The 24,812-nt window shown below is 38.6% G+C and overlaps 1 protein-coding gene across 3 annotated transcripts in view; it reads left to right on the top strand.

Moving 5' to 3' along the window:
• LOC106092958 (Ig-like and fibronectin type-III domain-containing protein 2) overlaps positions 1-24,812 on the top strand; it is a 345,343-nt gene that overhangs the window by 201,699 nt on the left and 118,832 nt on the right. For all 3 annotated transcript variants that reach the window (XM_059361374.1, XM_059361377.1, XM_059361379.1), the window contains one exon: positions 22,028-22,190. In XM_059361374.1, the coding sequence (XP_059217357.1) occupies positions 22,028-22,190 (163 nt within the window). The remainder of the gene's footprint in view (positions 1-22,027; positions 22,191-24,812) is intronic.

Here is a 24,812-nt window from a genome sequence, read left to right on the forward strand (position 1 = left end):
TTCAGCGAAACCGGATAATAAATGTGGCTTTTATGGGCCTTAGACCCTAAATCGGAGGATCGGTCTATATGGCAGCTATATTCAAATCTGGACCGATCTGAGCCAAATTGACGAAGGATGTCAAATGGCGTAACACAACTCACTGCCCCAAATTTCAACAAAATCGAATAATAAATGTGGCTTTTATGGGCCTAAGATTCTAAATCGGCGGATCGGTCTATATGGGGGCTATATCAAGATATAGTCCGATATAGCCCATCTTCGAACTTAACCTGCTTATGGACAAACAAAGAATCTGTGCAAAATTTCAGCTCAATATCTCTATTTTTAAAGACTGTAGCGTGTTTTCAACAGACAGACGGACAGACGGACGGACATGTCTAGATCGTCTTAGATTTTTACGCTGATCAAGAATATATATACTTTATAGGGTCGGAAATGGATATTTCGATGTGTTGCAAACGGAATGACAAAATAAATATACCCCCATCCGTCGGTGGTGGGTATAAAAATGTTCCACCTTGTTGAATAACAGAGGCTCAATTGCTGCCTACGGCGACTAATCCATTATTGATGGTCATCATTAACACTGGCCGATACAACTGCGATATTTTCCTCAGTTCTCACTCTACGTAAGCTTTTTGGTGGTTTAATGTCCAACAATGTAAATTTGGTGCGAAATTTTGTCACAATAGCATGAAAAGCCGCCGCTGTAGGTCGTTTAAACTGACCATAAAATGGAAGATGAACTTTCTTAACAGAGCACGCATTTTGATAATAAAATTCAATCATTTGGGACCCTTCATTTGACCCTTCTACTCGAAATATTCGTCTGAGACCCCATAAAGTATATATATTCTTGATCGTCGTGACATTTTATGTCGATCTAGCCATGTCCGTCCGTCTGTCCGTCTGTCCGTCCGTCCGTCCGTCCGTCTGTCTGTCGAAAGCACGCTAACTTCCGAAGGAGTAAAGCTAACCGCTTGAAATTATGCACAAATACTTCTTATTAGTGTAGGTCGGTTGGTATTGTAAATGGCCGATATGGCGGTCCATGTTTTGATATAGCTGCCATATAAACCGATCTTGGGTCTTGACTTCTTGAGCCTCTAGAGTGCGCAATTCTTATCCAATTTGAATGAATTTTGGCACGACGTGTTTTGTCATGATATCCAACAACTGTGCCAAGTATGGTTCAAATCGGTTCATAACCTGATATAGCTGCCATATAAACCGATCTGGGGTCTTGACTTCTTGAGGCTCTAGAGTGCGCAATTCTTATCCGATTGGAATGAAATTTGTCGTGTTTTGTTATGATACCCAACAACTGTGCAAAGTATGGTTTAAATCGGTTCATAACCTGATATAGCTGCCATATAAACCGATCTTGGGTCTTGACTTCTTGAGCCTCTAGAGGCCGCAATTCCTATCCGATTTGGCTGAAATTTTGCATGACGTGTTTCGTTATTATATCTAACAACTGTGCCAAGTATGGTTGAAATCGGTTCATAACCTGATATAGCTGTCATATAAACAGATCTGGGGATTTGAATTCTTGAGCTTCTAGAGGCCGCAATTCCTATCCGATATGCCTGAAATTTTGCATGACGTATTTTATTTTTACTTTCAACAACTGTGTCAAATAAGGTTCAAATCGGTTCATAACCTGATATAGCTGCCATATAAACCGATCTGGGATCTTGACTTCTTGACCCCTAGAGGTCGCAATTATTATCCCATATACCTGAAATTTTGTACGACGGATCCTCTCATGACCATCAGCAAACGTATTTATTATGTTCTGAATCGGTCTATAGCCCGATACAGATCCCATATAAATCGTTCTCTCTATTTTACTTCGTGAGCTCCAATGGGCGCAATTCTTATACGAATTGGCTGAAATTGTACACACGTCTCCAACATATAATTTAATTGTGGTCCGAACCGGACCATATCTTGATATCGTTTTAATGGCAGAGCAACTCTTTTCTTATATCCTTTTTAGCCTAAGAAGAGATGCCGGGAAAACAACTCGACAAATGCGATCCATGGTGGAGGGTATATAAGATTCGGCCCGGCCGAATTTAGCAGGTTTTTTATTGTTTTTTTTTTTTTTTTTTTAATTTCGCCTAATTTGGTTTCTAAGAAAAGTTTTTCAAATTTCTAAAACAGCGGACAGTCTGGTAGTAGTAGTTGAGATTTCACATAGGATTTGTGCTTATGATCTCAACTATAAGTACTACGAACAACAGGCTGTGAACTGTAGGCCGGTCAGACGGACGGACATAGTTCACGATGGTGCTGATGAGATAATGTAACCCAATTATCGAAACGTGTCCACCAGTGAGGTGACATGTTTCCTGCATGGTCTGAGGAACTGGCAATTTATTTTCTTCAAGACTCAAATATCAATCTCTCCTTTGGATGTTGCATTCGCTTGGTCATTAAGCTCGACTTGAAAGACAATGAAATAAAAAATTATTTTAAGAGAAAATTTTGGAGTTTTATTTCTATTGGGTTGCCCAAAATGTAATTGCGGATTTTTGATATAGTCGGCGTTGACACATTTTTTCACAGCTTGTGACTCTGTAATTGCATTCTTTCTTCTGTCCGTTATCAGCCGTTACTTTTAGCTTGCTTTAGAAAAAAAGTGTAAAAAAAGTATATTTGATTAAAGTTCATTCTAAGTTTTATTAAAATTGCATTTACTTTCTTTTAAAGAATCCGCAATTACTTTTTGGGCAAGCCAATATAAAAACGGTTATTCATACCCACCTGCATAGGATGGCGGTATATTAATCTAGTCATTCCGTTTGTAACACCTCGAAATACTTCTCTAAGACCCCATAAAGTATATATACTCTTGATTGTCTATTCGTTCTGAATCGATCTAGTCATGTCCGTCCGTCAGTCTGTCGAAATCACGATTGAGGTCGAACGCGTATAGCTAGCCGCTTGAAATTTTGCATGGATACTTAATATCGATGTTGATCTTTGGGGATTGCAAATGGGCCATATCGTTTCAGATTTAGATATAGCTCCCCTATAAAAAGATCTTTAGATTTGATTTATTTAGCCCTTGGAAGCCACAATTTTTGTCCGATTAGGCTGAAATTTTGCATGTAATGTTCTGTTATAACTTTCAACAACTGTGTTAGGTACGGTCCAAATTGGTCTATAATCTAATATAGCTCCCATATAAACCGATCTCCCGATTTGAATTCTTGAGCCCCTGCAAGCCGCAATTTTTGATTGAAATTTTGCACATAGTGTTCTGTTATGACTTTCACCTACTGTGCCAAGTATTGTCTAAATCGGTCTGTAACCTGAAATTGCTTCCATATAAACCGATCGCCCGATTTGACTTTTTGAGCCCTTACAAGACGCAATTTTTTCCGATTTGGCTGAAATATTGCACATAGTGTTCTGTAATGAATTCCAACAACTGTGCCCAGTACGGCCAAAATCAGTCTATAACCTGTTATAGCTCCCATGTAAACCGGTCACTCGATCATGCTTGTTCGGTTCCCAGAAATTTTAATTTTTGCTGATTTGACAGAAGTTTGGTATGTAGAATAAAAGTATGCCCTTCAATTTAATTTATTTTGTATAAATTTTTTAGCCATGGTGGTGGGCTCCCAAGATTCGGCCCGGCCGAACTTAGCGCTTTTACTTTTACTTGTTTTGGTTTCACATAAGACTCTAATGCATTTTCCAAATTCAAACCAAACATGTGTAGAATGAGTGATAGCCGTAACACTGTGTTGGTATGCTGATGACGTTGTTGTGTAGCTAAGATTGCACTCATGTTCACTAGCATACTTATGCATGCAGGCATGTGTGTGTGTGTGTGTGTGTGTTAATGTGTGTACATGGGTGTATATTGCAAATGCAGCATATTCTATGGATGTGACTATAATAAATGTTAAATGTGGACAAGTGTACGTTCATGCCACTCCGACATCATGTACAATGAGAGCACCAAAAAAAGAACAGAATCGTATGCACACACACATTTACACACCCTTGGCTAAAGCATGCATGAGAGAGATGAGCACATATCCACACGAACACACCCATCTCTGTGTTTGTGTGCAGTTAAACACCATCTGTGTATGACACCAATGGGAACTATTATTGTTAAACTATTTGCGAACATAGAGAAAGAAGTGTTTTGCAACACCCAACAAGAGATCCCTGGTCTTTATTCTTTGTTCCCCACTTCTCCTACCTTACTCTCGTCAACAATGAAATTCGCTTAACAAAAAGTGTCCTACTTAAGCTTTCCAAATGGTTAACTTTCAAAGTGAAAATTTCTTTAACCAAAAGAATTTAATTGAAATAACCGTAGCTTGAATGCCCTGGGGTCAAAACGAAAGTCTAGTAGGTGGGCAAACAAATCCCATGTATTGTTAATTTCGGTTGCCAGGATAACACCGTGGGCGCATAAGCCTAAGGTGTTGTTGTTTTTTGGTGGCATTAATAAATCATTGTTGTTTTGAGGTTTTATATGTCATTTAAGTAGAAAATTTAAATCATTGTTGAGTTAAGTGGCCATGATGGTCATTAATAGAGATTAATTTCGCGGTTGCGGTTAAATGGCCCTTGGCAGTTATAAATAAATATGAGAAAATGGAATCTCAAGATAGATAGATTAAACTATCGTTTTTTTTTTAAATACTAAATATTGTAGATAAAATAATAATCTTATATATAAAAATCAATTTGGTTTTGTTTGTAGATTTGTTTGTATGTTTGTGTGTTCCTTATAGACTCAGAAACGGCTGAACCGATTTTTCACAGAATTTTACACAGATGGTGCATAATGACCCCATGGTGAAAATAGGGTACTATATTTTTTGATATTTGAAAGGGGGGCGGACCCTCCCCCTTACCCATATTTTCAGAAACGCCAGATCTCGGAGATGGGTGGTGCGATTTAAGCGAAATTTTGAGTGCTCTCATATAGTACCCTAAAAATAAAAATTTGGTATTCAAATTTGGATGGGGTACTAGGGGGGGCCGCCCCACCCTGAAACCTACCAAACATATATTTAGACCAATCACGACACTATGGGACTCAAATGAAAGGTATTTAGGATAAGAAAACGTATCTGATACCAAGTGCTAGGGGGACCACCCCAACCCCCAAAACACCCCTAAATCGGACATATTTACCGACCATGGCAATATGGGACTCAAATGAAAGGTATTTGTGAGTAGAATACGAATCTGATATCCAATTGTGGGACCAAGTTTCTGGGGGTCAACCCCTTCCCCAAAACACCTCCCAAAGAGGACTATTTGCTGATCATGAGAATATGGGGCTTAAATAAAAGGTATTTGAGTATAGAATACGAATCTGATGTCCAAATATGGGACCAAGTGTTTGGGGGGCCGCCTCTCACCAAGAACATCCCCCAAAGGGGACACATTTATGACCATAGCAATATGAGGCTCAAATAAAAGGTCTTTGGGAGTAAAGCACAAATCTGATACCAATATTTGGGAAAAGTGTGTATGGGGCCACCCCACCCCCACAACACCAACCAACCCCCATAACACCCCTTAATCGGACATATTTACCGATCATGGCAATATGGGATTCAAATGAAAGGTATTTGCGAGTAGAATACGAAACTGATATCCAAATGTGGGACCACGTTTCTGGGGGTGGACTTCTTCCCCAAAACACCCCCCAAACAGGACTTATTTACTGACCATGGGAATATGGGGCTTAAATAAAAAGGTATTTGAGTGTAGAATTAGAATCTGATATCCAAATATGAGACCAAGGGTTTGGGGGGGCAAAAACATCCCCAAATTGGACAAATTTACGGCCATAGCAAAATGGGGCTCAAATGAAAGGTCTTTGGGAGTAAAGCACGAATTTGATATCAGTATTCGGGAAAAGTGTCTATGGGGCCACCCCACAACACCACCCAAATAGTAAGCATTTTCTGACTATTGCAATATGAGGCTCAAATAAGAGGATTTTTAAAGTGGAACACGAATCCGATATATATTTTCAAGGCCAACTTACTGGGTGGCCACCCATCCCCCAAAACACCCCCAAGCCGGTCATGTTTGCCGAAATATGGGGGTCAAATTAAAGGTATTTGGGAGTACACCACGTATCTGACATCAACTTTAGGGACCAACTGTGTAGGGGACGTCCCACCACCATAACAACCCCCAAATAGGACATATTTGCTCACCAAGACAATTTAGGTCTTAAAGAGAGTGGAACTAAATATTCATAGTTTTTAGGGCCAATACCCCAAACCGGACATATTTGCTGATTTTTGCAATAAGGAGTTTAAATGAGATTTGAAAACGAATTTGATATCCAATTTTGAGGGCAATGGCAATATGGGGTTCAAATAAATGATATATAGATATATGAGAATGTAGCACATTGATGATATATTTTCCTGGCTTAGTGTTTGGGGGACCGCAAAACACCCCTAAATCGGGCATATTTACCCACCATGCCAATGTGGAGCTTAAATGAAAGGTATGGGGGGGTAGAGCAAGAATTGAAAAAGGTATTTGGGAGTAGAATACGAATTTGATATCCAAATGTATAGTGCGCAATTCTTATCCGATTAGACTGAAATTTTGCACCACGTGTTTTGTTGTGATATCCAACAACTGTGCCAAATATGGTTCAAATCGGTCCATAACCTAATGTAGCTGCCATATAAACCGATCTAGGGTCTTTACTTCTTGAGCCACTAGAGGGCGCAATTCTCATCCGATTGGGCTGATGGTGCTTTTGCATGGGGTGTTTCGTTATGATCTCAAAGAATTGTGCTAAATATGGTTTAAATCGGTGCTTTACCTGATATGGCTGTCATATAAACTGATCCTAGATCTTGACTTCTTAGTCCTCTAGAGGGTGCAATTCTTATCTGATTGGGTCGAAATTTTGCACCTGCTGTTTTTTTGTTATGACTTCCAAAATGGTTCAAATCGGTCCTTATACTGATATAGCTGTCATATAAACCGATTTTGGATCTTGACTTCTTGAGCCAATGGTTTTCCCATAAACTTCAACATACGTGTCCAATTTAACCTGAATCGATCTATAGCCTGATGCAGTTCTCATATGAACCGATTTCCCGATTATTCTTCTTGAGCCCTTACAAGACGCAATTCTTATTCGAATGGACTGAAATATTAACCAATGACTTCTACTATGGTCTTCAACATTCAATTCATTTATGGTCCGAATCGGACTCTAACTTTATTAAGCACTAACAGCTATACAATTCTTATTCATTATTCTTTGTTTGCTTAAAAAGAAATACCGCGCAAAGATCTCGACAAATGGTATCCATGGTGGCGGTTATATAAGATTCGGCCCGGTCGAACTTAGCATGCTCTTACTTCTGTTATTTTTTTTTTCCTATTCAACGCTAAATTTTCTGAGCTACTCTGTGCTATTCTACCCCATTTGACACTACTACACACCAGTTTACACTAGTCTACGCTACACTTCTTTACTCTACACTACTGTAATCTACACAACTATACCCAAATTTTCAGCACTCTTAACTTCTCTACTCTTTTCCATACTACTCTATTCTCCACTACACCACTACTCTACACTGTTTTTCACTATTGTTCGTCTACACTGTCATAACTCTACACTGCTCTACTCTACTCTACTCTACTCTACTCTACTCTACTCTACTCTACTCTACTCTACTCTACTCTACTCTACTCTACTCTACTCTACTCTACTCTACTCTACTCTACTCTACTCTACTCTACTCTACTCTACTCTACTCTACTCTACTCTACTCTACTCTACTCTACTCTACTCTACTCTACTCTACTCTACTCTACTCTACTCTACTCTACTCTACTCTACTCTACTCTACTCTACTCTACTCTACTCTACTCTACTCTACTCTACTCTACTCTACTCTACTCTACTCTACTCTACTCTACTCTACTCTACTCTACTCTACTCTACTCTACTCTACTCTACTCTACTCTACTCTACTCTACTCTACTCTACTCTACTCTACTCTACTCTACTCTACTCTACTCTACTCTACTCTACTCTACTCTACTCTACTCTACTCTACTCTACTCTACTCTACTCTACTCTACTCTACTCTACTCTACTCTACTCTACTCTACTCTACTCTACTCTACTCTACTCTACTCTACTCTACTCTACTCTACTCTACTCTACTCTACTCTACTCTACTCTACTCTACTCTACTCTACTCTACTCTACTCTACTCTACTCTACTCTACTCTACTCTACTCTACTCTACTCTACTCTACTCTACTCTACTCTACTCTACTCTACTCTACTCTACTCTACTCTACTCTACTCTACTCTACTCTACTCTACTCTACTCTACTCTACTCTACTCTACTCTACTCTACTCTACTCTACTCTACTCTACTCTACTCTACTCTACTCTACTCTACTCTACTCTACTCTACTCTACTCTACTCTACTCTACTCTACTCTACTCTACTCTACTCTACTCTACTCTACTCTACTCTACTCTACTCTACTCTACTCTACTCTACTCTACTCTACTCTACTCTACTCTACTCTACTCTACTCTACTCTACTCTACTCTACTCTACTCTACTCTACTCTACTCTACTCTACTCTACTCTACTCTACTCTACTCTACTCTACTCTACTCTACTCTACTCTACTCTACTCTACTCTACTCTACTCTACTCTACTCTACTCTACTCTACTCTACTCTACTCTACTCTACTCTACTCTACTCTACTCTACTCTACTCTACTCTACTCTACTCTACTCTACTCTACTCTACTCTACTCTACTCTACTCTACTCTACTCTACTCTACTCTACTCTACTCTACTCTACTCTACTCTACTCTGCTCTACTCTACTCTACTCTACTCTACTCTACTCTACTCTACTCTACTCTACTCTACTCTACTCTACTCTACTCTACTGCTTGACACGGCTCTACACTACTTTACACTTCTCTACACTATTCTTCACAAATCTACATTACTCTACAATACTCAACACATCGCGAGACTACTCTTCACTAGTCTACACTACTGATGTGCCTGTTATAATTTTTTGTATATGAGAGACGATTGTTTTAATTTTAACTTATCGTACTCCTATTGGTTCACCTTTTCTTCACCACTCTACACCACTCCAAGCTACTCTTCACAATTCTACACTATTCTACGCAACCTTACTCTACTCTATACTTCTTTACATTACTACTTGAAACTACTCTACTTTATTCTATATTACCCTACTTTCCACTACGCTACACTACTCTACAGTGTATTTCACTATTTAATAACTACATTCTTCATTACTCTAAATTACTCCGAGCTACCCTACACTATTTTACACTTATCTGTACTTCTACTACTACTTCTCTACTCTCCACTACGCTACAATGCTGTTCATTACTGTACACCTGTACTCTCCACTACTCTAAATTAGTCTATACCAGTCTGCACTATTTTAAACAACTCTGCATTACTCCACTCTACACTACTCTCCACCACTCTACACAACTCCATAATATTCTACACTACTACGGATTTGGGTGTTATTATTTCTTCTTTTTGGGAGACAAGTGTGTACACAACTACTGTGATACAGGGTATTATAATTTAGTGCATTTGTTTGTAAAACCAAAAAAGAAGAGCGATAGAGCCATTGATAAGTATACCGATCGACTCTGAATCACTTTCTGATTCGATTTAGCTATATCCGTCTGTCTGTCCATATTAATTTGTGTACAAACTACAGGTCGCAATTTTCATCTGATCTTCAAATTTGGTACGGTCAATGTGCTCATTTGTTAACTGATATATCGCCCGATTTTTATACCCTCCACCATAAGATGGGGGTATACTAATTTCGTCATTCTGATTGTAACTACTCGAAATATTCGTCTGAGACCCCATAAAGTAGATATATTCTTGATCGTCGCGACATTTTATGTCGATCTAGCCATGTCCGTTCGACTGTCCGTCCGTCTGTCTGTCTGTCGAAAGCACGCTAACTTCCGAAGAAGTAAAGCTAGCCGCTTGAAATTTTGCACAAATACTTCTTATTAGTGTCGGTCGGTTGGGATTGTAAATGGGTTATATCGGTCTATGTTTTGATATAGCTGCCATACAAACCGATCTTGGGTCTTGACTTCTTGAGCCTCTAGAGTGCGCAATTCTTATCCGATTTGGATGAAATTTTGCACGACGTGTTTTGTTATGATATCCAACAACTGTGCCAAGTATGGTTCAAATCGGTTCATAAACTGATATAGCTGCCATATAAACCGATCTTGGGTCTTGACTTCTTAAGCCTCTAGAGTGCGCAATTCTTATCCGATTTGGCTGAAATTTTGCACGACGTGTTCTGTTATAATATCCAACAACTGTGCCAAGTATAGTTCAAATCGGTCCATAACCTGATATAGCTGTCATATAAACAGATCTGGGGATTTGACTTCTTGAGCTTCTGGAGGGCGCAATTCCTATCCGATGTGGCTGAAATTTTGCATGACGTATTTTATTTTTACTTTCAACAACTGTGTCAAATAAGGTTCAAATCGGTTCTTAAACTGATATAGCTGCCATATAAACCGATCTGGGATCTTGACTTCTTGACCCCTAGAGGTCGCAATTATTATCCGATATGCCTGAAATTTTGTACGATGGATCCTCTCATGACCATCATCATTCGAGTTTATTATGGTCTGAATCGGTCTATAGCCCGAAACAGCTCCCATATAAATCGTTCTCTCTATTTTACTTCGTGAGCCCCAATGGGCGCAATTCTTATACGAATTGGCTAAAATTTTACACAGGTCTCCAACATATAATTTAATTGTGGTCCAAACCGGACCATATCTTGATATCGTTTTAATAGCAGAGCAACTCTTTTCTTATATACTTTTTTGCCTAAGAAGAGATGGCGGGAAAAGAACTCCACAAATGCGATCCATGGTGGAGGGTATAAAAGATTCGGCCCGGCCGAACTTGGCACGCTTTTACTTGTTATTCTTAGAACCACTGCAAGTGCATTTATTGACCATACTTGTCAATAAAACATTTTACAACGCTTTCCTCGACGACTACCACCATATCAATAAAGTTTGTTCGATATCGGGTCAGATTTACATATAGTCAGAAATATTGCAATAAAGTACTCATTTGTTAACCGATTCTCTCGAAATTTAGCAGGAGGGATTTTCATAAGGCTCTTAATATTACTTGTGAATTTCATAGAAATTAGTTCAGATTTATATATAGCTGCCATTTGTGAATATAGCCCGATTTTCATTCCTAAAGCCACTGCAAGCGCATTTATTGACCAATCTTGCCAACATTGTGCACAACACTTTCCTCGATGACTAGGGCAATTTGTTGCCATCTGTCAATCGTAGTTATTTCATTTTGAACATATTTGCTTTGCTCGAAATTTGATACGGGGATTTTAATAACCCGTCTGAAAACATCCGCCAAAGTCGATAAAAATTGGAATTAGATATAGCTCCCACCTTGTATTTATATGGTAGGTGTAGGGTATTATAAAGTCGGCACTGCCCGACTTTTGCCTTTCCCTACTGTTTTAATTTTATACTCCCTTTTATTGTTTTGTTTAGCTTGAAACTCTTGCTGAAACTCCAAATTGCCCATCTCAATTGTCTGTTCTTTTTGATCTCAGACTTTTCTTTGCTTTTTCCAACGATAAAATCTATGCCATGAATTGTTAGAAAAATTACTCCTAGTAATTTAGTATTTGATTTTTTAAGAAAATGCACACATTCGTATCTTTATGTTTGTACTCTTCCATCTCGTCCCCATCAATCTAGCCAACATTCAACCACGCCAAAGGCTAAGCCAAATGGTTTTATGACCATTACTAAGTTAGTTGGTCGTGTGTCAATTCATTCCAATGGGGCGCGTATGTTAATGGTGGACCATATTTATCCATTAGCCATGGAGTTTTTATACCCATCACCATAGGATGGGGGTATACTAATCGGGTCAAGCCGTTTGTAACACCTCGAAATATTCGTTTAAGACCATAGAGTATATATTGGGTTGCCCAAAAAGTAATTGCGGATTTTTTAAAAGAAAGTAAATGCATTTTTAATAATCTGTCTGTCGATCATCCTTGTTCGGTTCGCAGAATCTCTAATTTTTGCTGGTTTGACAGAATGTTGGTTTGCTGCATACATTTTAAGCAGAATCCTTGGTGGAGGGTTCCCAAAATTCGGCCCTGCCGAATTTAGCACGCTCTTATCTGTTTGCTATTGGCTGGCCATTGCCATGCTCTATGGCTTCCGTGGCTGCCTATCCTGGTCTTTGTAGCCATGGCATTGTTTGATGTTGGCACTTTATTTACCAAAACATTGGCAATTTGTTTGCATTGCATTAAACGATGGTATTAAAATAAATCATGATCAACCGTTAAACCCATTTATTAACGTTTTTCTACCGTTGTCACAGAACTCCATTATTTGTATTGTTTTAGCCAACAAAAAGAAAGAGCGAGAGAGACAGAGTGAGAACATGGGAGGCTAGGTGGTTTAGGAAAATGCTCATATTTGTACTATCCTAATGGCATAAATGCAGACAACAGCCATCAAGAGTACACATGGTACACTTGAATGTCCTTTGTAGCTGAAGGCTTACGGATAAAAGAGAGAATGAGGGTGAATGGGCTGAGGGAGAAAGAGAGTATATTAGTACGACAATTCACACAATGTAAATCCAATAAAATCCACAGTGATTTACAAACATAACCATTACCAGATATAGGATTTAAGTGCCCTGGAGACAGATGTGAAAATACTTCGTACTCCGATTATATCATGCGCAGCGAAATCCTCTACGCAAGAACAGTGAATAAACATTGCAATGATGGTGGTAACTTAAAACCGGGACTGGCAGAAGGATAAAAAATGGCAAAATTTATATATTTAGCAAAAAGGGTGTTGAAATAAAGAGTGACTGCTTCAAAAATACTTTAACATATTTTGAGTTAGGTAAACCACTTTAAAAAGCATAAAAAAAGCATAAGAGAATCTAAAATTAAAAAAAAAAATATTTCAAAAAAAAATTTTGCAAAAATTTAATTTCTAAACAAAAACTGTTAACAATTACAACAATCAACAGAATATTTTGAAAAACAGAAAACGCAAAAAAAAAGCTTTATTTCCAAAAAAAAAAAAAATATTTGCCAAAATATGTTGGGTTGCCCAATAAGTAAGTGCGGATTTTTCATATAGTCGGCGTTAACAAATTTTTTTCACAGCTTGTGACTCCGTAATTGCATTCTTTCTTCTGTCAGTTGTCAGCTGTTACTTTGTTTACAAAAAAAGTGTAAAAAAAGTATATTTGATTAAAGTTCATTCTTATTAAAAATGCATTTAATTTCTTTTAAAAAATCCGCAATTACTTTTTGGGCAACCCAATAATTCTTTAATACCATTTTAATTAAAATTGTACCCAGAGATATTTACGTTCACAATTTATTACATTTGTCAAAAATTTATTTCAATAGACAATTACATCAAATTACATCTTTTTCTCGAAAGAATATCATGACAAAATAATCGTTTCTGTTAAAATTCAACTTGTGCCGAAAAACCTCTACCGCCCGAATCAACCTGCAAACCAATCAAAATCACAAAAATAAATAAAATTGTGTGTCAACACAAGAAAAAACGTTACGCTGCCAAGCATTGTTTTGGATATTTCATTGAAGTTGGTCAAAAAATGTTGGCGACAAAATCTGTTTCCATTTACACCCAACCCGTTGACCAACTGCCATTGACTTAGATACCATAAAGCCAATGTTTTTGTTTCGATTTCCAGTTTTTCATTTGATGCCCAAATTTGTTCCTTAAAAAAATGCAACTACACACAAAACAAAATTGGAAAGAGCCAGTGGTGGATTTTGTGCAATTTTTCTTATTTTCTGTATGAAAAATTTCAAAAAAAAAAAAAAATTAAAGCTTGAAAACTACCTGCATAGTTGAGAACGCACATATGGCTACATATGCATGTGGCAACAAATATTAAGGTAGATAGTAACAAAAGGGGGCCACCATAGCGCAGATGTTAGCATGACACTGAGCGCCTGGGTTCGAATGCGGGCCAGATCATCAGAAAACAAGTAAGAGCGTGCTAAGTTCGGCCGGGCCGAATCTTATATACCCTCCACCATGGATCGCATTTGTCAAGTTCTTTTCCCGGCATCTCTTCTTAGGCAATACAGGATATAAAAAAGATTTACTCTGGTATTAGAGCGATATCAAGATATGGTCCGGTTTGGACCACAATTAAATTATATGTTGGAGACCTGTGTAAAATGTCAGCCAATTCGAATTAGAATTGCGCCCTTGGGGGCTCAAGAAGTAAAATAGAGAGATCGATTTTTATGGGAGCTGTATCGGGCTATAGACCGATTCAGACCATAAAAAACACGTACATTGATGGTCATGAGAGAATCCGTCGTACAAAATTTCAGGCAAATCGAATAATAATTGCGACCTCTAGAGGCTCAAGAAGTCAAGATCCCAGATCGGTTTATATGGCAGCTATATCAGGTTATGAACCGATTTGAACCATATTTGGCACAGTTGTTGCATATCATAACAAAATACTACGTGCCAAAACTCATTCAAATCGGATAGGAATTGCGCCCTCTAGAGGCTCAAGAAGTCAAGACCCAAGATCGGTTTATATGGCAGCTATATCAGGTTATGGACCGATTTGAACCATACTTGGCACAGTTGTTGGATATAATAACAAAACACGTCGTGCAAAATTTCATCACAATCGGATGAGAATTGCGCACTCTAGAGGCTCAAGAAGTCAAGACCCAAGATCGATTTATATGGCAGCTATATCAGGCTATGGACCGATTTGAACCATACTTGGCACAGTTGTTGGATATCATAACAAAATACGTCGTGCAAAATTACATCCCATTCAGATAAGAATTGCGCACTCAAGAGGCTCAAGAAGTCAAGACCCAAGATCGGTTTATATGGCAGCTATATCAGGTTATGAACCGATTTGAACCACACTTGGCGCAGTTATTGGATATCATAACAAAACACGTCGTGCGAAATTTCATTCCAATCGGATAAGAATTGCGCACTCTAGAGGCTCAAGAAGTCAAGACCCAAGATCGGTTTATATGGCAGCTATATCAAAACATGGACCGATATGGTCCATTTACAATACCAACCGACCTACACTAATAAGAAGTATTTGTGCAAAATTTCAAGCGGTTAGCTTTACTCCTTCGGAAGTTAGCGTGCTTTCGACAGACAGACGGACGGACGAACGGACGGACGGACATGGCTATATCGACATAAAATGTCGCGACGATCAAGAATATATATACTTTATGGGGTCTCAGACGAATATTTCGAGTAGTTACAAACAGAATGACGAAATTAGTATACCCCCCATCTAATGGTGGAGGGTATAAAAATTCTCAGCGGTGGTTATCCCCTCCTACTGTTGTTTGTTTGGTAAAAACTTCTACCCAAACAGGTAAAGCTCTGCGGCACGTCGTTCGGATTTGTGTAGAAAAAGGAGGCCCCTTATTGTTTGGATATAGCTGCCATATAGACCGATCCTTCGATTTGGGGTCTAAGGCCCATAAAAGCCACATTTATCATACGATTTTGCTGAAATTTAAGACAATGAGTTGTGTTAGGCCCTTCGACATCTTTCTTAAATATGGCCCTGATCGGATCTGATTTGGATATAGCTGCCATATAGACCGATCCTCCGATTAAGGGTCTTAGGCCCATAAAAGCCACATTTATTATCCGATTTTGCTGAAATTTGGGACAGTGAGTTGCCTTAGGTCCTTCGACATCCTCCGTCAATTGGGACCAGATCGATTTAGATTTGGATATAGCTGCCATATAGACCGATCCTCTGATTTAGGGTCTTAGGCCCATAAAAGCCGCATTTTTATCCGATTTTGCAGAAATTTGGGAAAGTGAGTTGTGTTAGGCTCCTCAACATTCTTCGTCAATTTGGCCCAGATCGGTCCAGAGTTGAATATAGCTGCCATATAGACCGATCCTCCGATTTGGGGTCTTAAGCCCATAAAAGCCACATTTATCATTCGATTTTGCTGAAATTTACGACAATGAGTTTTGTTAGGCCCTTCGACATCCTTCATCAATTTGGACCAGATCGGTTTAGATTTGGATATAGCTGCCATATAGACCGATCCTCAGATTTAGGGTCATGGGCCCACAAAAGCTACATTTATTACCCGAATTTGCTGAAATTTGGGCAGTGAGTTGTGTTAGGCCCTTCGACATCCTTCTTCCTAATTTGGCCCAGATTGGTTCAGATTTGGATTTAGCTGCCATATAGACCGATCTCTCGGTTTTAGGTTTTGGGGCCATAAAAGCCACATTCATTATCCGATTTTGCTGAAATTTGGGACAGTGAGTTGCGTTAAGCCCTTCGACATCCTTCGTCAATTTGGTATAGATCGGTCCAAATTTGGATATAGCTGCCATATAGACCGATTTCTTGATTTATGGTTTTGGGCCCATAAAATGCTCAATTATTGTCCGATGTCGCCGAAATTTCGAACAGTGAGTTAAGTTAAGCCCCTTGACATACTTCTGCAATATCGCACAGATCGGTCCAGATTTGAATATAGCTGCCATTTAGACCGATCTCTGGTCTATATCAGGTTATGAACCGACTTGTACTTTATTTGACATAATTGTTGAAAGTAACAATAAAAAACGTCTTGCGAAATTTCAGACAAATCGGATAGGAATTGCACCGATCTCTGGATTTAAGGTTTAGGGCCCATAAAAAAGTCATTTATTGTCCGATTTCGCTGAAATTTGGGACAGTGCTTTATGTTAGGCTCTTCGACATGTTTATGCAACTGGGCCCAAATCGGTCCAGATTTGGATATAGCTGTCATGTATACCGATATCTCGATTTAAAGTCTTGGCCCCATAAAAGGCGCATTTATAATCCGATTTCACTGAAATTTGACACAGTGACTTATGTTCGGCTTTTCGACATCCGTATCGTATATAGTTCAGGTCGGTATGAGGTATATGAGTAGAAGGTATGAAATTTTCACCGAATTTTGATGAATATACTCGAGGTGGTGGGTATCCAAAGTTCGGCCCGGCCGAACTTTACGCCTTTTTGCTAGTTTTTTGGATGAATTTACTTTCCAGTTAGTTCTTTCCTCCTTTTCTTCGAATATTTGCAAAATTTCTAATTTAAAGCACCATCTCTTTATTCCCCACACAATGTGTAGAGTTTTTTACTTCCATTTAAGTCACATTAAAAATATTGTCCTTTTTTAAACCAATAACAAACTCAACAACCATATATACTTACGAATACTGAAAAAAAAAAAACAAACAATTTGGTGGCACTGTGTAATGCTCTTAAAAAGGCTTAAAGTGTTGCCATATTTTAACTACTTACCATACCAAATGACAGCTAGTTTTATGGGCAAATGTTAGTGTGTGGTTTGTGTATGTATGTGTGAGTATTTGCATTTTTGGTGGTCTACAACACATGAACATATTTGAAAAGTAGTGCAGCCAACCGTCAACCACAAAGCCTGAAACTAGTCTGGCCTTTTAAAAGCAAACTGCTTCTTTCGTCTTTCCCTCCCTTCGTACCATGTTCTGTATATGTCCCACCGATTGCCATCCATCCAACCATTTGACAAATTTTGCATAGAAAAATACCACAAATTGCAGTACATTACATGACAATTACACAAAACTGCTTAAATACTTTAAATAAATAAAACGCTTTTTATGTTCATATCAACATTTAATAGTGTGGAGTGAACCAACATTATTTTCAAACTTAATGTTAACATCAAAATGGCAATATTTAATTTTCCTAGAAAAGTTGGTCAAATTTTAAGTAAAGAACAAATTTTGAGAAAAGTTTAACGAAAATTTCTCTAAAATTCAGTTTAAAGTAAATAAAAAACAATTAAACGCGCGCTAAGTTCGGCCAGGCCGAAAATTGAGTACCCACCACCGTGGATTCTGCTATAAATGTATACAAAATAAATTTAGATGACGAGCATAATTTTATTCAACATACCAAACTTCTGTCAAACCAGCAAAAATTTAAGTTTCTGGAAACCGAGCAAGGATGATCGAGAGACCGGTTTACATGGTATCTATATCAGGTTGTAGACTGATTTTGATCGTATTTAACACCGTTGTTGGAAATCGTAACAGAACACCGCATGCAAAATTTCAGTCAAATCGTACAAAAATTGCGGCTTGTAAAAGCTCATGAAGTCAAATCGGGAGATCTGTTTATATGGGAGCCACATAAGGTTATAGGTCGATGTGCACGGTACTGGGAACAGTGGTTGGAATTCATAACAGGACAATAATTGAGACTTGTAATGGCTCAAGAAGTCAAATCGGCAGATCGGTTTATATGGGAGCTATATTAGGTGATAGACCGATTTGAACCATATTTGGTACATTTGTTGCAAATTATAACAGAACATTATGTGCGAAAGCCAAATCAAACAATAATTGCGGCTTGTGAGGACTCAAGAAGTCAGACCGGGAGGTCGGCATATATGGGAGCTTTAGACCAAACTTGGCACAGTTGCATAAAGTCTTAACAGAACACTAAATGTTAATTTTCAGCCAAATCCGATAAAAATCGCGAGATCGGTTTATATGGAAACTGAATCTAAATCTGAACTGTTGCGGCCCATTTGTAATCCTCAAAGATCAGCATCGATCGGATTTGGCTGAAATTTAGCATGTGGTGTTTTAGTGGTGTTTATAACTTGATATAGCTCCCATATAAACCGATCTCTCGATTATCCTTGTTCGGTTCCTAGAAGCTTTAATTTTGCTAGTTTGGCAGATGTTTGGTATGTAGAATAAATTTATGTCATTCAACCAAATTTAGTTTGTAATACTTTTTGCAGAATCCATGGTGGTGGGTTCTCAAGACTTCACCCGACCGAATTTGGCACGCTTTTACTTGTATTGTACCCACCTTCGACGGATGAGGGTATACTAAATTCGCTATTCCGTTTGTAACACCTCGAAATATTGATCTCAGACCCCATAAAATATATACATTCTTGATCGTCTTTACATTTTAAATTGATCAGAGATTGTCTGTGTGTCGGTTTTTAGGTTTTCGACTGTCAAAATGTTGCAAACATCAAAAACGTCATATACTTGTATAAAACGTATAAAAATTAGTAAACTTCATAAAGCTCGAAACTGCTGCGCTTCTTCTTTATTTTCGAGAACTTATCAATTTTGTTGTTGCTCCCGATCTACCGATTTTGCTTCTTGAGCCCCTACAAGGCGCACTTCTTATCCGAATGAACTGAAATATATCACAATAGCATATTCATATTCAATATTCTTTGTTTGCTTAGAAACATATACTGCACATAGAACTCAACAAATGCGATCCATGGTGGAGGGTATATAAGATTCGGCTCGGCCGAACTTAGCACGCTCTTACTTGATTTTAATCTATTTATAATCAGCGCTCTGTCTTCCGGAGCAGTTCGACCGCCTTAAGATATCCACAAATGCCGCCAGTATGTAGTAGTGAGGGAGAATAACAGTAAAAAAATGTTGTTGATGTTCTTTATGCTATAGGAGCACGTACTACCTATGAAATAGTGTTGCCATATTCATAAATTCACAAAAAATTTAAACTAATTGTACTATTTCTTAATTATTTTTCATTTCTGTCAAAAGCTATTTTTTTTTTTGCTAAGTTTATTTGTATGTATTATGCGTCGGAAATAATGTCGTATACGTCGGAGTTTCCGATAGACCATCTCTGAAGTCGATCCAGTCATGTCCGTCCGTCTGTCTGCGGAAAGCACGCCAACTTTCGAAGGCGTACAGCTAGGCGCTTAAAATTTTGCACAAATACTTCATATTAGGGGATCTTAAATGGGCCATATAGCTCCCTATTTTAATATAGCTCTCATATAAACCGATCTCCCGATTTATTTCTTGAAACTCTAGAGGGCGCAATCCTTACCGGATTTGGCTGAAATTCTGTACTATGACGTTTTTATACCCACCACCGAAGGATGGGGGTATATTCATTTTGTCATTCCGTTTGCAACACATCGAAATATCCATTTCCGACCCCATAAAGTATATATATTCTTGATCAGCGTAAAAATCTAAGACGATCTAGCCATGTCCGTCCGTCTGTCCGTCTGTCTGTTGAAATCACGCTACAGTCTTTAAAAATTGAAATATTGATCTGAAATTTTGCACAGATTCTTTTTTTGTCCGTAAGCAGGTTAAGTTCGAAGATGGGCTATATCGGACTATATCTTCATATAGCCCCCATATAGACCGATCCGTCGATTTAGGGTCTTAGGCCCATAAAAGCCACATTTATTATCCGATTTTGCTGAAATTTGGGACAGTGAGTTTTGTTAGGCCCTTCGACATCCTTTGTCAATTTGGCTCACATCGGTCCAGATTTCGATATAGTTGCCATATAGACCGACCCTCCGATTTAGGGTCTAAGAGCCATAAAAGTCACATTTTTTATCCGATTCCGCTGAAATTCGGGACAGTGAGTTGTGTTAGGCCCTTTGACATCCTTTGTCAATTTGGCCCAGATCGGTTCAGATTTAGATATAGCTGCCATATAGACCGATCCTCCGATTTATGGTGTTAGGCCCATAAAAGCCACATTTATTACCCGATTTTGCTGAAATTTAGGACAGTGAGTTTTGTAAGGCCCTTCGACATGCTTCGTCAATTTGGCCCTGATCGGTTCAGATTTGGATATAGCTGCCATATAGACCGACCCTCCGATTTAGGGTCTAAGGGCCATAGAAGCCACATCTTTTATCCGATTCCACTGAAATTCGGGACAGTGAGTTGTGTTAGGCCCTTCGACATCCTCTGTCGATTTGGCCCAGATCGGTTCAGATTTGAATATAGCTGCCATATAGACCGATCCTCCGATTTATGGTGTTAGGCCCATAAAGGCCACATTTATTACCCGATTTTGCTGAAATTTGGGACAGTGAGTTTTGTTAGGCCCTTCGACATCCTTCGTCAATTTGGCTCAGATCGGCCCAGATTTGGATATAGCTGCCATATAGACCAACCCTCCTATTTAGGGTCTAAGGGCCATAGAAGCCACATCTTTTATCCGATTTTGCTGAAATTCGGGAGAGTGAGTTGTGTTAGGCTTTTCGACATCCTCTGTCAATATGGCTCAGATCGGTTCAGATTTAAATATAGCTGCCATATAGACCGATTTCTTGATTTAAGGTTTTGGGCCCATAAAATGCTCATTTATTGTCCGATGTCGCTGAAATTTGAGACAGTGAGTTAGGTTAGGCTCTTCGACGTCCTTCTTCAATTTTGCCCAGATCGGTCCAGATTTGAATATAGCTGCCATGTAGACCGATCTCTCGATTTAAAGTCTTTGCCCCATAAAAAGCGCATTTATAATCCGATTTCACTTAAATTTTACATAGTAACTTATGTTAGGCTTTTCAACATCCGTGTCGTATATGGTTCAAATCGGTTAATTTTTAGATATAGCTTCTGTACGTATTAGTATTTGGTCCAAATCGGAACATGTTTTGATATAACTGATATGGGTCATAAGGTATGAAATTTTCACCGAATTTTGATGAAAGGTGGTTTACATATATACCCGAGGTGGTGGGTATCCAAAGTTCGGCCCGGCCGAACTTAACGCCTTTTTACTTGTTTCAAAAGACAAGATTTCTCTAAATGCAAGATTTCCAGGAAATGTTCTCTAAAGACATTGTCTTCTTCTCTCACTGTTTCAAAAGTTCTTTTATTTTATTTTTTTATATCTGTTGGGTCTAGTCCCTGACATCAAATTCCCTCACCACTTTGCAAGTTCCAACCAATATCTTTTTTTTTTTTAACTCATGTTCATAATGTCTAATTCGTTGTTTTATCTGTCTCTTTGTATTTGCAGGAATTGACAACCAACGAAACATCAATAGAGTTGGTAAACTTGGAACCACATGCCTTGTATCGCATCATGGTATTACAACGCGGTAAATTTGGCACATCGTTGCCATCTTCGATGCTGTTAATCAACACTACGGAGATCGATAATAGCACGGCCAACGAAAAAGGTAAATTAAGTTTTAATTATAGTGTCTGCTGAGTGGTGAACATCCCAAAAACGTTCACAAAACTGAACAAACAAATGAAAAATGTACCATAAAATGTTAAACGACTATTTGATGTGACAAAATGACAAATTTTTTAATTGCACGCCAATGACAAAATGTCTATGGAGGTTAATGAACAATTAAAAGAACACTAGAGGAGTAGTAACAAGTAAATAGACGTTAAGTTCGGCCGAGCCGGGTATCCCATCACCTCGGGAATATATGTAAACCACCTTTCGTCATAACCCAGTGAAAAATGCATAATTTGTGCCCCCAAAACAGCTTTATCGAAATATGATCCGATTTGGACCCAATTCGACACGGATATTGGGTGGTCTAATAAGTACAAGTCATTGTTCAATTTTGTAGAACAAAATATTGGTCTTTTTGGTAGATATATCCAAATACAGACCGATCTGAACCATATACGACACGGATGTCGAAAGGACAAACATAAGTCACTGTGTCAAATTTCGGCGAAATCGGATTATAAATGTGTCTCTTATGGGGACAAGGCTTTAAATCGAGAGATTGGTCTACATGGCAGCTACATCCAAATCTGAACCGATCTAGGCCAAATTGTATAGGGCAGTCGAAGGCCTAATACAACTCACTCAACCCCCAAACTTTCGAAATGGGACAATAAATGCGCCTTTTATGGGCTCAAAACCTCAAATCGAGAGATCGGTCTATATGGCAGCTATATCCAAATCTGCACCGATCTGGAACAAATTTCAGAAAGTTGTCGAAGAGCCTAACGCAACTCACTATCCCAAATTTTGGCGAAATCTGAGAATAAATCCGCATTTTATGGGCCTAAGATCGGCAGATCGGCCTATATGGGGTTATATGAAGATATACTCCGATATATCCCATCTTCGAACTTAACCTTCTTATGTACAAAACAAGTAAAAAGGCGTTAAGTTCGACCGGGTCGAACTTTGGATACCCACCACCTCGGGTATATATGTAAACCACCTTTCATCAAAATTCGGTGACAATTTCATACCCTATGTCCCCTATCAGTTTCATCAAAATATGTTCCGATTTGGACCAAATACTAATAAGTACACTAGCTATATCTAAAAATAAACCGATCTGAACCATATACGACACGGATGTCGAAAAGCCTAACATAAGTCACTGTGTCAAATTTCAGTGAAATCGGATTATAAATGCGCCTTTTATGGGGCCAAGACGTTAAATCGAGATATCGGTCTACATGGCAGCTATATCCAAATCTGGACCGATTTGGACCAAGTTGCATAAAAAGAGCCTAACACAAAGCACTGTCCCAAATTTTGGCGAAATCGGACAATAAATGCCTCTTTTATGGGCCCAAAACCTTAAATCGAGAAATCGATCTATATGGCAGCTATATTCAAATCTGGACCGATCTGGTCGAAATTTAAGAAGGACGTCGAAGAGCCTAGCCAAGCTCACTGTCTCAATTTTCAGCGACATCGGACAATAAATGCGTCTTTTATGGCCCCAAAACTTAAAACCTAGATATCGGTCTATATGGCAGCTATATCCAAATCTGGACCGATCTGTGTGATATTGCAGAAGTATATCAAGGGGCTTAACTTAACACACTGTCCCAAATTTCGGCGACATCGGATAATAAATGAGAATTTTATGGGCCCATAACCATAAATAAAGAAATCGGTCCATATGGCAGATATATCCAAATCTGAACCGATCTGGACCAAATTGATGAAGGGTGTCGAAGGGCCTAAGACTACTCACTGTCCCAAATTGCAGCAAAATCGGATAATAAATGTGGCTTTTATGGGCCTAACACCTTAAATCGGAGGATCGATCTATATGGCAGCTATATCCAAATCTGAAGCGATCTGAGCCAAATTAACGAAGGAAGTCGAAGGGCCTAACACAATTCACTGTCTCGAATTTCATCAAAATCGGATAATAAATGTGGCTTTTATGGGCCTAAGACCTTAAATCGGCTGATAGGTCTATATGGGGGCTATATCAAGATATAGTCCGATATAGCCCATCTTCGAACTTAACCTGCTTTTGGACAAAAAAAGAATCTGTTCAAAATTTCAGCTCAATATCTCTATTTTTAAAGACTGTAGCGTGATTTCAACAGACGTGTTAAGTTCTGTCGTGCCGAACTTTGAATACCAACCATCATAGTTTTATTGATCGTCCTATTTATACCCTACGCCTCTATTGTGGTACAAGGTATTATAACTTAGTGCATTTGTTGGTAACATCCAGTAGGAACAGAGAAAGACCCATTGATAAGTATACCTATCGACGCAGAATTACTTTTTGATTCGATTTAGCTATATCCGCCGTGTGCCTGTCTGTCCGTCTGTCCATGTTAATTTGTGCACAAACTACAGGACGCAATTTTCATCCGATCGTCTTCAAATTTGGCACATACATTTTTTATTAAATTATTTTGTATTAAAATGTTGGCACCGCCCGACTTTCTCATTCATTTTGGGCGAAAAAAAAGTCGGACTTCATCTCACGGTAGCGCTCACCAGTTTTAGCTACGTTACGATTCGCATCATCTTTAAAGAAGTACGGTTCAATGATGCCTCCAGCCCA

This window comes from Stomoxys calcitrans, chromosome 1 (assembly GCF_963082655.1).
Source record: "Stomoxys calcitrans chromosome 1, idStoCalc2.1, whole genome shotgun sequence".
Lineage (NCBI taxonomy): Eukaryota > Metazoa > Arthropoda > Insecta > Diptera > Muscidae > Stomoxys > Stomoxys calcitrans.